General features: G+C 48.3%; 2 protein-coding genes and 1 non-coding gene across 6 annotated transcripts in view; 2 read left to right on the top strand and 1 right to left on the bottom strand.

The window, feature by feature from the left end:
* LOC105527498 (U3 small nucleolar ribonucleoprotein protein IMP4) overlaps positions 1-211 on the bottom strand; it is a 4,182-nt gene extending 3,971 nt beyond the window's left edge. Inside the window, exon 1 of the mRNA XM_011963816.1 lies at positions 177-211. Within this exon, the coding sequence (XP_011819206.1) occupies positions 177-211 (35 nt within the window). The remainder of the gene's footprint in view (positions 1-176) is intronic.
* Positions 11-4,721, top strand: CCDC115 (coiled-coil domain containing 115). Of its 4 annotated transcripts, XR_001004236.1 has the most exons (6): positions 11-639; positions 710-813; positions 901-983; positions 1,612-1,743; positions 2,893-3,104; positions 3,432-4,416. XR_001004236.1 is itself a non-coding variant. In XM_011963810.1 (5 exons), exons 1-5 carry the CDS (start codon positions 442-444, stop codon positions 3,542-3,544), a joined length of 630 nt encoding a protein of 209 aa, XP_011819200.1. In that variant the 5' UTR covers positions 11-441; the 3' UTR covers positions 3,545-4,721. The 4 variants fall into 4 exon arrangements, 3 of the variants coding, with proteins under 3 accessions (XP_011819200.1, XP_011819201.1, XP_011819203.1); XM_011963810.1 differs by lacking the exon at positions 2,893-3,104 and having other exon boundaries at positions 3,432-4,721; XM_011963811.1 differs by lacking the exon at positions 2,893-3,104 and having other exon boundaries at positions 11-615.
* A 730-nt stretch (positions 4,722-5,451) lies between these two features.
* Positions 5,452-5,523, top strand: TRNAE-UUC. The gene has a single exon. It is a non-coding gene; the product is annotated as a tRNA-Glu (tRNA).
* The last annotated feature ends 7,955 nt before the right edge of the window (positions 5,524-13,478 follow it).

Raw genomic sequence — 13,478 nt, 5'->3', positions numbered from 1 at the left:
CCCTTCCCCCCCCCACCGCCCTGCAGAATGCACGGTTTCAAGATGATGAACCGCTAAAACAATGATAATTAGCAGCGCGAAACAGTTCATCAGCTGTAAAGATGGCACACCGACTGATCTGGAGGTTGCTTGCCGGCTCCTTTCCAAATTAACTTAAAAACCACTCTTCCCTCAACCAAAATGGTTTCTGCACAGATTCGCCTTCTTCCATCGCCGCAGCAGTGGCCCGAGTTCTAAGGTTGGGCAGCTTCCGGAAGGACTCAGAACCACCTATGATCCCAGCCGACAGTCCGGCTGGCTGATCCACTTGGTGGCTAATTGGAGAAACCAGTTGATCCGTTGCTTCCGTGCTGCTTCTGTAAGTGCGCTTGCCCTTAAAGGAGCTGACCCGGAGGCCTAGGTGCTGCCGGCGTAGGGATCCCCAGCTGGGAACGCCCCTCGATGAAAGATCTCGTGTGCCCATTGGCTGTCCTGCCAACCGCGGGCGGTGACAAGGAAGGTGGCGGGTCCGAATCTGATTATGTGTCCATGGCGGCGCTTGACCTGCGAGCGGAGCTGGACTCGCTGCTCCTGCAGCTGCTTGGGGACCTGGAGGAGCTGGAGGGGAAGCGAGCGGTGTTGAACGCCCGGGTGGAGGAGGTAGGCGCCTGGGGCGGGCAGGAGGGCACACGGGCGTAAACTGAGTCTCACCGCTGTCCTCTCCTTTCAGGGCTGGCTCTCGCTCGCCAAGGCTCGCTACGCGATGGGCACCAAGTCGGTGGGGCCCCTGCAGTATGCTTCCCACATGGAGCCCCAGGTCTGCCTCCAGGCCAGGTGAGGAAGTGTCCATGCTGGGCTGGGTGGGCGGGCGCGCTCCAGGCCCGGGCTGCCAAAGCTCCATCCTCCCTTCTTGTCCTTCAGTGAGGCCCAGGAGGGACTCCGGAAGTTCAAGGTGGTGAGATCTGGTGTCCACGCCCCAGAGGAGGTGGGGCCTCGTGAAGCAGGTGAGCCCCCTCTTCCTTCTGCAGAACCCCTTCCCAATGTCAAAGACAAAATGCAAATGATGGAGATGGTTTTAATTAGGTTTTTGCGATAAGAGAGAGCATCCCAGAGCTGAAGAACAGAATGTTTTTGTAGCGTGGTTTTGCCTTAGACTTTTATAGGGAGGAGTAGAGAAGTTGGGCAGTTGCTTTACACTGGGAATAGTTTTACAATCACGTAAGTTTCAGTCAGCTGAACAGAAAATATTCATCTGTGTGTCTAGCTAGTTTCAGAGGGACAAACTTCTAATCCCAGTTAATCATTCCTGAGACAAAGAATGGGGAGTTGGAACGTCTGTGTCTGGTCTGTCAGCATGTTCAGGTCCAATGGGTAAGGTCAGTGTCACAGGCAAACAGGGACATCGGCGGGTCCTACAGGAGTCACAGGGAAGAGTGGACAAGCAGTCTCATCTGAATCACAAGGGGAAAGGCTGTGTTTTGTGGTAAGCTGTTTCCTGGAACCCCAAAGTTGGAATTTTCCAACCAACAGTGTTTTCTAGAATCGTGAGCTCAGTTCAAGCTCAACATTGTCACCAAGACGATAAAGGCCAGGGAGTAAGATCCCAGCCTACTCCAACCTTTCTTTCCTCAGCTCTGCGGAGGCGCAAGGGCCCCACTAAGACCCCAGAACTGCAGTCCTCTGAGGCCCCTCGGGACCCCCTGAACTGGTTTGGAATCCTGGTTCCTCACAGTCTACGTCAGGCTCAAGCAAGCTTCTGGGATGGTGAGTGGTCCCTGTCGTTTGGCTGTGTGGCCCTCAGACCCTCTATCCACAGGGAACACTTGAGCACTGCTGCCAGGGCTGGGGTTAGTCTGTGAAAGCCTTTGCAGGTTTTTCTCCATCCAAACCTCTGTTGTACACCCATTGTTTTTTTCCTAAAGCATTTACTGGTTGTTGGCAGCATTCGGGTTCATGCTAGCTGCTGGGGATACAGCAGAGAACAAAAGAGAAAAACACCTTTTCATGTAATGTTTAGGAGCAGAGAAAGGCAATGTGCAAATAAGTAATAAGTCAGGATGTGAAAATTGTTACGAAAAACACATAATGGAGTGGGCCAGGAGTGGGCCAGGGGAGCTATTTTATGAAGGGTGGCCAGGGGAGGTCTCTCTGAGGAGGTGAAGGAAAAGCTTTGTGGGTGATTTTGGGGAATGGTGCTCTAGATGGAGGAACCAGCCAGGACAAAAGCCCTGAAGCCATATATATCAGGTGTGTGCCGAGGCTGGTGGCCTAGAGTGGAGTCAGATGAAGACTGTGGGACGCACAGAGAGGCTCTGAGCAGAGGATGGTTCGACTGGCTGCACAGGGTCACAGGAATCCTTGGGTGCTGGGCGGGGACACAGAGGAGAGGGAGGAAGTGGGCGTCAGGGAGCAGCCGGTGTGAGAAGCAGATGGTGTCACTGGAGGAGGAGGTAAGTGGTGGGAACCTGCACAGGTTTTAAGGGTAGAAGCCTCAGAATTTGCTGACAGATAAGATATGGGAGTAAGGGAAAGAAAGGAGTCCAGGAGAGGCCACGGTCTCCACGCAGAACCCCTGGAGGATGGAGTGACCCTCACCCACTGTGGGCAGCTGAGGGGATGCCGGAAGGCAGGAGTTGGTGTGGTCTGTGTGGTGTCTACTGACGTCCTACTGCACAGTCTGAGTGGGCACTTGGGCACATACCTCCCTCTGGAGTTTGGGAAAGGCCTGGGCTGGAGAGAGATTTGGGAGTGCACTACATAGCACTGTTTAAATTCCAAAGTTTTTGACACAAACACTGGTTTAAAGCTGAGATAGGATGAGATCAGCAGAGGACCTGGGGAGTATGGACGGGAGGTGAGGGAGAGGAGGGGAGAAGCCAGTCAAGGAAACTTAGGAGCAACACCTGGGAGCAGGTGTCCTGGAGGCCAAGAAGAGAAAGTGTTTCCTGGAGCAAGTGATCCAATGTGTGGTCAGCCCTGCTGCTGAACAGGAGACTGAAGACTGAGAGCTGCCCGGAGGACTGGGCAGCAGCTGTTCCAGCAGAGACATCGGCACAAGCCACCTAGAGGTGGATCCAGAGTGTGGACTACTGTTGGGGCAGAGAAAAGAAGTGGAGGGAGAGCAGGTGAGGGGAGCGAGAGGCTGTAGTAATGGGGGAAGGAAGGAAATGAGGGCATGAGATGGTATTACTGTCTGTGAATTTTTAGTTCCTGGTGGGTGATATAATGGGTCCAGGAAGTCTGAGGAGGTGACATTTTAGCAAAGACCTGAAGGAAGTGTAAGACTGCAGAGGTTCTGGAGCAGCCAATGCAGGGCCGTACCTGGAATGTTTTGGGACAAGTGTAGGGGGCAGAGAGGCCTGGAGCCTTTCCAATTTCTGGGGATGTCCAGATCCTCCTGGGTCCTGTGTTATACCACAGATACCATCCTAACCTTCTCTCCTTTCCTCCAGGCCTGCAGCTGGCCGCAGACATAGCCAGCCTCCAGAACCGCATTGACTGGGGTCGAAGCCAGCTCCGGGGGCTACAAGAGAAACTCAAGCAGCTGGAGCCTGGGGCTGCCTGACATGCATGCACAGAGGCAGGGCAGTGAGCTCAGCTGTTCTCTGACATCGCTATCTGATCTCAGGCCTTCTTCCTTCACAAATAGCTCTTGCCCCTACCCCATGCCAGCTAATGCCCAATCTGTCCCTGCTCTGTATGTTTCCTTAGGTGTGAAGTTTGAAGAGGCAAACCAATTTTGAAAGCCACTATTTTGAAACCATTCCGAGGCCTGAGTTCCCATAGGACACACTCATGTGGGCGGGTACACGTTAGTCAACAACTGGAACTGCCTCTTGGATCACTCAGCTGTGGTTTCGTGGCTGGATGACGGAACACTGTGCGAAGGGAGATGGTGGGGGACAGGAAGTAGTGCCTCATGCTTACTACATCCCCCAAATTGTCTTGGCTGGAGGAGAAAACCGTACTGGGCCAAAAGATCAGGACAATATGACTTGAGTCCACAAGGATACAAACACCTGAGTAGCTGGGCAGCCCTTGGGTCTAAGCCAGGAAGTAAAAATGATCCGGCCTAGATTTTTAAGGGAACTCTAGGAAGAGGCCTAGGTTTTTAAAATCCTATCTCTTTATCTTACCATAAGAGGCTGAGCCTCTCTTCATTTTTTGGAAGGGCCACTTGTGTTTTCTGTTTTGGGAACTTCATTATTCTACTGGGTTGTTGATCTTTGCAATAATTTCTAGGAGCTGTTTATGTTTAGAGGTAATTGGTCCTTTGTTCATATGTATGAGATGTAAGTCTTATTTTCCAGTTTATCTTTTTGGTTATGATTTTTTTGACTTTTTATTATAAAATAAAACATATTACATCAAACCACACAGAACAGTTGAATAGCTTAATGAATAACTACAGTGAAAGCTATGGTACCCACTACCCAACTTTTGTGTTTTTTGATCATTATTTGTACATACAGTTGAATATATCCAGCTGTCACATGATTCTGAATTTGGGCTTGTAACTGATAAGGCAATCAGGGAATTCTCCAGCATTTTCAAGAACCTCTGTGATTTCGGTTGAAACATCCAGTGAGTCATGGCCAGCTTTTCCACCGTCTGCCCACCTGCTGTATGTTGGTTAATGCTGCCCTTTTGTTTTGCTAACTCCAGTGTAAACCCAATGTAATTTGGGGGTTTTCATTCTGTTGGGTGGACATTACTGTCAACACACCAGTACCACATTGTTTTACTTCTTGAACTTTAACATAATCCCTGTAGGGCAGATTTGCCATTGGTTGAGGGGTTGTTTATTGGCCTGTTAACCTTGAGTTGTCAGGGAAAAGACTAAGGGAGGAACTCAAATGGAACCCCCGTGACTGCAGGAAAAAAGGCTATCTGCCCCCAGCCCTCACCAAAGGTTTCATTTCATAACAAGATCCTATCCACAAGGTGCCGGTTAGTGAGATTCTGAAGCCAAAGTAAGGAAAAAAATAAGTCAGTTTTGCTGGGGCCACAAATTCTTCAACGAGGAGGTGCGAGCCCATGGAGCACGCCCTTCGCTGCTGGTCGTGGGCAGGCACTGGGGTGGGCAGGCACCGCCCACTGCAGGCTCGGGGCTGGACTCGCAGGTCGGGGTGGGGCCATGGGCTCTGCAAATGGGATTGATGAAGACAGCAAATCTTCAGCAAAGCGTCCTTAACTCGCTGCCCTGATCTTCTGCCCTAACTCCAGCTCTGGGGGAGACCGCCAGGAAAGGGGGTTCTGCCTGCCGGGTGGGGCGGGGTGGGGGGGGGCCCTTGTCCCACCAGGGCTAAGTCAGGAGACGGGGTCCGTGCACCGAGTCTGGCAGGCTGCAGTCACACCGGTTTCCACAGGGACAGCAGTTGCGCAGCACTGCACAGTGATAGTTGGGAGGTGATGGCGGCGAAGCTGCTGCATGTCTTGTATACAGACATGGTGGCGCTATTTCTCGGCGGTTCCCATATGGTCTAGCGGTTAGGATTCCTGGTTTTCACCCAGGCGGCCCGGGTTCGACTCCCGGTATGGGAACAGAAGTGGCTTTTTTTCTGCGGGTGTATTTTTTTTCTTTCAACTTCAAAATGTTCACCAGAAGAACTTTGACGTTTCTCCACTAGAATGCTCCAGGACAGATTGGGTATTTCTTTTTTTGTTGTTTTTTGTTTTTTTTTTGAGACGGAGTCTTGCTCTGTCGCCCGAGCTGGAGTGCAGTGGCCCGATCTCAGCTCACTGCAAGCTCCGCCTCCCGGGTTTACGCCATTCTCCTGCCTCAGCCTTCCGAGTAGCTGGGACTACAGACGCCCGCCACCTCGCCCGGCTAGTTTTTTGTATTTTTAGTAGAGACGGGGTTTCACCGTGTTAGCCAGGATGGTCTCGATCTCCTGACCTTGTGATCCGCCCGTCTCAGCCTCCCAAAGTGCTGGGATTACAGGCTTGAGCCACCGCGCCCGGCTCAGATTGGGTATTTCCTCTTCATTTGAACTTGGAGAAACGCCCAGGGAGATCCGGGCCCCATTGCTGTGTGTTTTGATGGCAGTGACCATTTTCATCATGGCATTAGCTAGTTGTTTTGACCATCAACAGCTTACTGAGTATATTAGATGCCATGTGCATCACAGGTGTGAATATTGGAATTAGTGAAATGCCCGATAACATTGAAAATACTCAAAATGTGTTGCTGTGGAATCCCCAGCAGAAGACAGGTCCCCACGGGCCCCCATCATGCTCCAGTGCACTGGCTCAGGTTGGCAGGGGCCACCTCGGGTCCATGAGCAGCCTCTGCAAGGTGGGGAGAGGAAGTCCTAGGCAGTCTGCTGGGAGCATAGCACTCTGGAAAATTTTATTTTTCTCTCTTGCTGCTGCTTTGTTTGGTCCAGTAGTCAGGGTTCCTGTTTTCTCACTCAGACAGTCCAGGCTTGACTCCACTCCCTCAGCAGAAAACCAACTTCAAACTTCAATGATGCCTTCCTGCCAGCAAAGATACACATCCCTTTTAAAGGAGAACCCAGCTGGGTGAGTGGGTACCTTCAGTCCCAGCTGCTAAGGAGGCTGAGGCTGGAGGTTCACCTGAGCCCAGGAGGTTGAGGCTGCAGTGAGCCGAGGTCGCGCCAGTACCCTCCTGCCTGGGCCGCAGAGTCAGACCTCTTACCTAAAAAAGACACTGTTTTTCAGCTTGCTTGCTCAATTAATTCAGGGAGATTATATGTAGGGCTGAGGTCATGTCTTCAGGAATTACTGCCACATTCATTCATTCATTCCTGCCTTTGTTTTTTATAATTATTTTTATAATTATCGCTAGTAAGCATACCAATGAAAATTATTGTTCTGGCACATAAAGAGCTTCAAAATCATCACTTCCATTCTTACAAGAAAAAAGCCGAACTGGAAAATCAACAACTCTCAGATCCCTCAGAAAATTGAGGTCATGTGGCAAACTACTCCCCTGAAAATTAGAAGGAAAGGCACAAAGCCACAGCTTGCCAGGTGCAGAAGCTACTGCTGCAGCCAGCAACTTGTAGGGAAACTTAAAGGGTAGCTGACTAACTGCCGGAGCCTGGGCATGTAAGCATGAGAGAAGAAAATGCTGGGGACCTAGCCTTGAGGGGCCCCCACACTCTCATGGGTTTTATCTCCAGGAATTCTATTAGGTTCTTGGGTGAAAATCAGAGAAAAATCTGCTGGAGCTTCTGGCAAGGGGAGGGAAGTGTAACCACTTTGAAATGCACACAGAACATCCTGTTCTCCTTAACAAAGGCTTAAAGTCAGAGCAACTACCAGAGCCCACCCAACCCAAGGGAAGGAAAATATCCACCTCCAGTCCTCTCTAGTCTTCCAATCTCAAATAAAAAAGGCTGAGAAGCACTTGTGAGGGGCACAGCCTAGGGACCACTGGTTCACAACAAGACTGGGCCCTGATCATGGGTTTATAGACCACTCCCCACTGTCCCCACGTCTCACTGCCACATCACTTACGACTCCGATACATTAACAGGGGATTACAGCTGAAAGAACTGCAAGGCCCAGAATTTATGTAAGACTCTAGGGAAACCCAAAGGCAACAAGGGATGCAAAAACAAGGACACTAGAGGAAATTTTAGCCTCTGACATTTACAACTACAGCAAACAAGAAACACAGCCTTGCTCCTTAGTCAGATAAATATAAAACTTCACAGTAAAAGCCTATTTACCTCAGTTCCTCTCACCTCATGCATGTTTGGCTTTCAACAGAAAATTACAAGATGGGAGATAAAACATTTCTGCAGCAGAATGCCTCCATTAGTCAGTTGCCTGCCTGTGGAATTTTGGAAGCCCCATGGCCTTCCTTTATTCCATTCCATCTCTGCCCCTTAGAGTCAAGGCTGCCATGTTTCTACTGCTATCAGAGTCTCAAAACCTTTGTGTCCTGCATAATTCATGGGGTTTCAGCCAACAGACAAACGGGCCTTCCACAGATCTTTCCTTGGTAACTCCATCTCTATTTCTGGCTTCTGCTGAGATGGTGGATGGTTCCGTGAGTCACATGTCCAATCTCTTTAGCAAAATGTTATCCAGCCACACCCTTGGTCCTCTTTCCAGAGTACACTTTCTAACGGCGAGTTTCCTGATTTTTGTAGTCTTTGTAATCTGGACATCCTGAGAGCCCCTAAATCATTAAGTGCCAGCTCCTTTCTGTTTGACTGTTCTTTACTCAATGTACCTTTTTCCTCTCACAGTTCCTATTAGCAACAAGCAGGTGCACCTTTGACACTGCCCTTAGAAATCTCCTCAACTAAATATCCAAGCTTTTAATATCCAAGCTTATTATTTATCATGTCTACTTTCCATATAACAACAGAACACAATTTAGTCAAGTTCTCTACCACTTTATAACAAAGACCTCTTTTACTCAAATGTCAAAAAACATGTTCCTCATTTCTTTCTAAGACCTCACCAGAAGCACCTTAAACATTATGTTTCTACCAACATTATGTTCATGACAATATATATATTCTCTAAGAGCATCAGTCCCCAACCTTTTTGGCACCAGGGACAGGGGCTGGGGGGTTGGGGGGATGACAGGCTGGTTTCAGGATGAAACTATTCCACCTTAGATCATCAGGCATTAGGTAGATTCTCATAAGGACTGCACAGCTTCAATCCCTGGCATGCACACTTCCCAGTAGGGTTTGTGCTCCTATAAGAATCTAATGCCTTGCTGGTTTGACAAGAAGCGGAGCTCAGGTGGTAATGCTAGATTGCTGGCCGCTCACCTCCTGCTGTGTGGCCTGGTTCCTAACAGGCCAGGGACCTGCACCAGTCCTTGGCCTGGGGGTTGGAGACCCCTGCTAAGAGAACAGAAGCTTCTCTACGGGTCTTCTCACTTCCTTCTGAGTTTTCATTGGAATTACGGTTCACATCTCAACCAACTGTTTCCTCAATGGATTCTAGGCTTTTTCTATCACGTGCCTCACACTTCTTCCAGCCTCTCCCTGATTCCAAAGCTCCTTCCACATTTTAAGTATTAGTTACAGAAACATCCTACTTCCTGGAACCAATGTCTGTATTAGTTTCCTAGGCTGCCACAGTAATTTAACACAAACTTCGTAATTTATCCTCTCACAGTTCTGAAAGTCAGAAGTCTGGAATCCAGGTGCTGGCAGACCCATGTGTCCTCTGAAGGCTCTAGGGAAGAACCCTTCTCTGCTTGTCCTAGCTTCTGGTGGTTTTGAAAGTCCTTGGCGTTCCTTGAGTTGTAGCTACAGCGCTCTGATCTCTGGCCCCATCCTTCACGTGGCCTTCTTCTCCATATGTATCCATGTGTCCTCTCTTCCTCCTGCAAGAACAGTAGTCACTAGATATAGAACCTACTCTAAGCTGGGCGCAGTGGCTCACGCCTATAATCTCAGCAATTTGGGAGGCCGAGGCAGGCGGATCACCTGAGGTCGAGAGTTGGAGACCAGCCTGACCAATATGGAGAAACCCCGTCTCTACTGAAAATACAAAATTAGCTGGGCATGGTGGTGCATGCCTGTAATCCCAGCTACTCCGGAGGCTGAGGCAGAAGAATCACTTGAACCCGGGAGGCGGAAGTTGCTGTGAGCCGAGATAGCGCCATTGCACTCCAGCCTGGGCAACAAGAGCGAAACAACAACAACAACAACAACAACAAAACAGAAAGAAGAACCTACTGTAATCCAGTACAAATCACCTTAATCACATCTGCAAGATTCTATTCCCAAATAAAATCATATTCTGAGGCTGTGGGTAGACACGATTTTTTTTTTTCTTTTTGACACTGTTCAACCCAAGACAGAGCACTTGGAGGGACAAACTGCAAAACCAGTGGATTCCTGTAACAAAGTTTTAAAAATGCTGCCTTAACCCACTTTTGAGGCCCTGGCTAGAGGCCAGTTTCCCTTCTTGGGCACCCAGTTAAGTTCATACTTGCAACCACTGGACTCACTCTGAGTTCTGCACACCTGCCCTAATCAACTCCCTCCCCACCCCATAACACGTGCTCTCTCGGGAACTGTGGGTAAAATGTTTCAGGGTCACTCATATCCTATCTTTTCAGTATCAGTCATTTCCTAATCTGAATAATGTTACCTAAATAATAATAAAATCTACTGAAGCAGTCGGCCCAGCAAGCAGAGTGCTTTGGTGGGCTACAATGAAAGCCACTAGGCCGCCCTTGCTTACAGACTGGCCCCACCCCGTGGCAGCACCACTCCGGGACGCAGCTATTTTTTGCTGTCTACAGGGTTTCTGGGGAATCTCATTCCCAAATTGTGAAACTTTGAGTCTTCCCGAGTTTCTCCTAAACCAAGGTATCAAGCGCTTCGGGCAGCTCAAATTGGCTACTTCTGGTTGTCAAAAGACTCCACAGAGGCGGGCAAGGAGTGAGGGGCTGTGGCTCTCGTCCAGGTGCCATGGCTGGACTCAGTGGCTCATCAGGCGACGCGGACACATGGCTGGCAACACAGTGACTTTTTACGGCCCATTCCACCGCACAGTACAGCGGGCGGCCGCGCTGCCTGTACCGCCCGGGGCCTGGTCGCTCACGGGGTTGGGGCGCCTGCAGCCTCTTCCCGGATCCAGGGCATCCCTCGAGTCCTTGATAGTATTTATGGACTGCTCTGGTGTTGTCTGCCTTGATGCTGTCGCAGCGTGTCCCTCGCACCCCTTGCAGGACAAGGGCTCACACCCGCGGAGGCCGCTGGCGCGGTGCTTCCTGAAAAATGAAGGCTGGGCGCGGCGGCTCAGCCTGGAATCTCAGCACTTTGGGAGGCCGAAGCAGGCGGATCACGAGGTCCGGAGATGGAGACCATCCGGGTCAACACGGTGAAACTCCGTCTCTACTAAAAATTCAAAAAATCAGCCGGGCGAGGTGGCGGCGCCTGTAGTCCCGGCTACACGGGAGGCTGAGGCAGGAGAATGGCGGGAACCCGGGAGGCGGAGCTTGCAGTGAGCCGAGATCGCGCCACCGCACTCCAGCCTGGGAGACAGAGCGAGGCTCCATCTCAAAAACAAAAACAAAATAAAATAAAAAATAAATGAAAGGGAAGGGAACCCTTCTTCCTGCCCTGCCCGAGACCCCCAACAAGGAGGTCATGCGGTTGATTCAGGAATGGGAAGTCCTGAAGGCTGGCCTCGCAGAGCAGTGATGGTTAGGTTAGGTTGGTGAAAGTAGAAATGAAGAAATGTGGGTGAGTTCAAGAGAGACTGATGTAGTGGAATTAGTGTGTCTTTGCAATGTTTGGATGTGAGGGGTCAAAGAGCAATTAAAGCTGTTTTCCAGATTTCTGCCTCATGCAACTGTTTGTGCCTTTCACTGCAGAAACTGGAGACTAAACTGGGCTTGGAAGTGGGTAGATTTTTGTTTTTTGGAGATAGGGTCTTGCTATGCTTTCCACCCTGGACTTGGATTCCTAGGCTGAAAGGATCCCATCCTCCCACCTCAGCTTCCTGAGTAGCTGGGACTACAGGTGTGTGCTGTACCCAGCTTCATGAGTTTAGTTTTATACATGTTGAATTGTAGCCATCTTGGTTAAAGATTTCAAGGTAGAAATGGTTATGTGGGTCTGTAGCTCAGTGGAGAGGTTGGCTATGAAGTTACCCTTTCAGGGAGGTCTTGGAATGAAAAGGAATACTGAGCTAAGTGCCAGAGTCCCTAGTGAATGAAGAGTGTAATTAGGGTATTTTTTAGATGGCACAACAAAGGGGACTGGATAGAACTTTGGTTGAATGGTTTGGTCTCTTCACAGGAAGACTGCTTTCTACAAGAGAATGGGTTAGTAACGGTCTGGAAACACTGATGGGTACAAAGAGCTGACTGTTTCACCCTCAAGTGAAGAAATAACACTTGAGAGTACTTAGGAAAGGTAGTCTTGGCAGGAGAGAGCCAGGTTTTAATTTGAGGAGGTCCAAGGAATGCTTTAGACTAGTTAAGGATACGGAAGTTTGTATAATGGAAAGGTTTAGAGACTTTCAGAAGAGGAGGTCTCTGCCTTTCCAGAATGCATATTCTCTTTTCCTTACTACTTACGTTATGATGCACAAATTATTTACACTACAGAACCAAGCTTTTATAAATTTAAATATACAGATTTCACATTTTTAAGGATAAATTTCTTATTGCTTTCCCCACTGAGTTTGGTTTTTGTTTCCCCTACATTTCTTTCTCTTTCTTTCCCCTCCCTTCTTTCTTTTCTTTCTTTTTCTTCCCTCCCTCCCCTCCTTTTTTGAGACAAGGTCTGCACTCTGTCACTTGGACTGGAGTGCAGTGGCACAATCTCAGCTTACTGCAACCTCTGCCTTCCAGGTTTGAGTGATCCTCCTGCCTCAGGCTCCTGAGTAGCTGGGACTACAAGAGTGTGATACCATGCCTGGCTAATTTGTTTTTGCATTTTTTGTAGAGATGTGGTTTCGCCATGTTGCCCAGGCTGGTCTCCTACTACTGAGGGTCAAGAGATCCACCTGCCTTAGCCTCCCAAAATACCAGGATTACAAGCATGTGTCACCACGCCCAGCCGACATTTTCTGCTTTTTATGTATCTGCTTTTCTATTTCAGGACTCATATGAATGAGCAAAACATATATTGAACACTCATGCAAAAGAGTGTAAGAATTTAGCAGAGGCTGTATTGGCCTCTGAGACTTTGGATGCCAAAGAGATTCAAGTGGTTCTTGAGGGGAAGAAAGAAACTGGAAGTGAGATAATAACTCTCTTCTTGATAGGGATGCATTGCTAGTTTCATCGAAGAATGGAAGCATTAGTCTTTCAGCAGTGCTTTCCCATCCATTCTTGAATTAAGGGTGCGAGATACTTTGTCAGTCTATTGCCATGATGACACCTATTGCAAATTAGCAACCTTGTAGCACGCATATTTTAAAAAAGAACAACCCGGATTTAGAACAGCTTATTTGAGAAATGTCAGTCATAAAGTTGAAAGTAATGATCTTATGGTTGGTGACTCTACCAGATGCGAATAAAAATTGTTCCTTAGCTCTTGGGAAGCATTTTTAATTTGTAAGCTAAAATTGTTGAAGGATATCCATTATCTCTTGATAGTAACATTTATCTTTTATACTAAAATATTTGGTTGTTGGTAAATCATAATTTTATGTACATCAGTGGAAACAATTAAGATGCAGTAATTATGCTTCAGATTAACTGCATATACAATGTTTAAATCTAAGAGTAGAGAGTTGTAATTCAGTTACGATCAGAATTTAAATGGTTGTAACATTTTAAAATGGACATAAAGAGGCAGACCATAAGAAGTAATGTAAAAGATGTGGAGAAACTATAACCTTCATACATTGCTTGTTAGAATACAAAATTCTACAGTCACTTTGAAAACCGCATCCATTTAGTTATGAGCATATTTCTTAATTTTAATGTCATGTTTTAATAAAATATGTTGAAATACAGACTTGATCTTTGGATTGAAAAAACAATACTGCTCAGTGGACATGAAGATTTGGAGAGTTGGTACCTTCGAAAC

Source organism: Colobus angolensis, unplaced genomic scaffold, assembly GCF_000951035.1.
Source record: "Colobus angolensis palliatus isolate OR3802 unplaced genomic scaffold, Cang.pa_1.0 Scaffold629, whole genome shotgun sequence".
In the NCBI taxonomy this organism is placed as follows: Eukaryota; Metazoa; Chordata; class Mammalia; order Primates; family Cercopithecidae; genus Colobus; species Colobus angolensis.
Note: the sequence above shows the minus strand (reverse complement) of the source record. Positions and strands in the feature narration are given on the sequence as shown.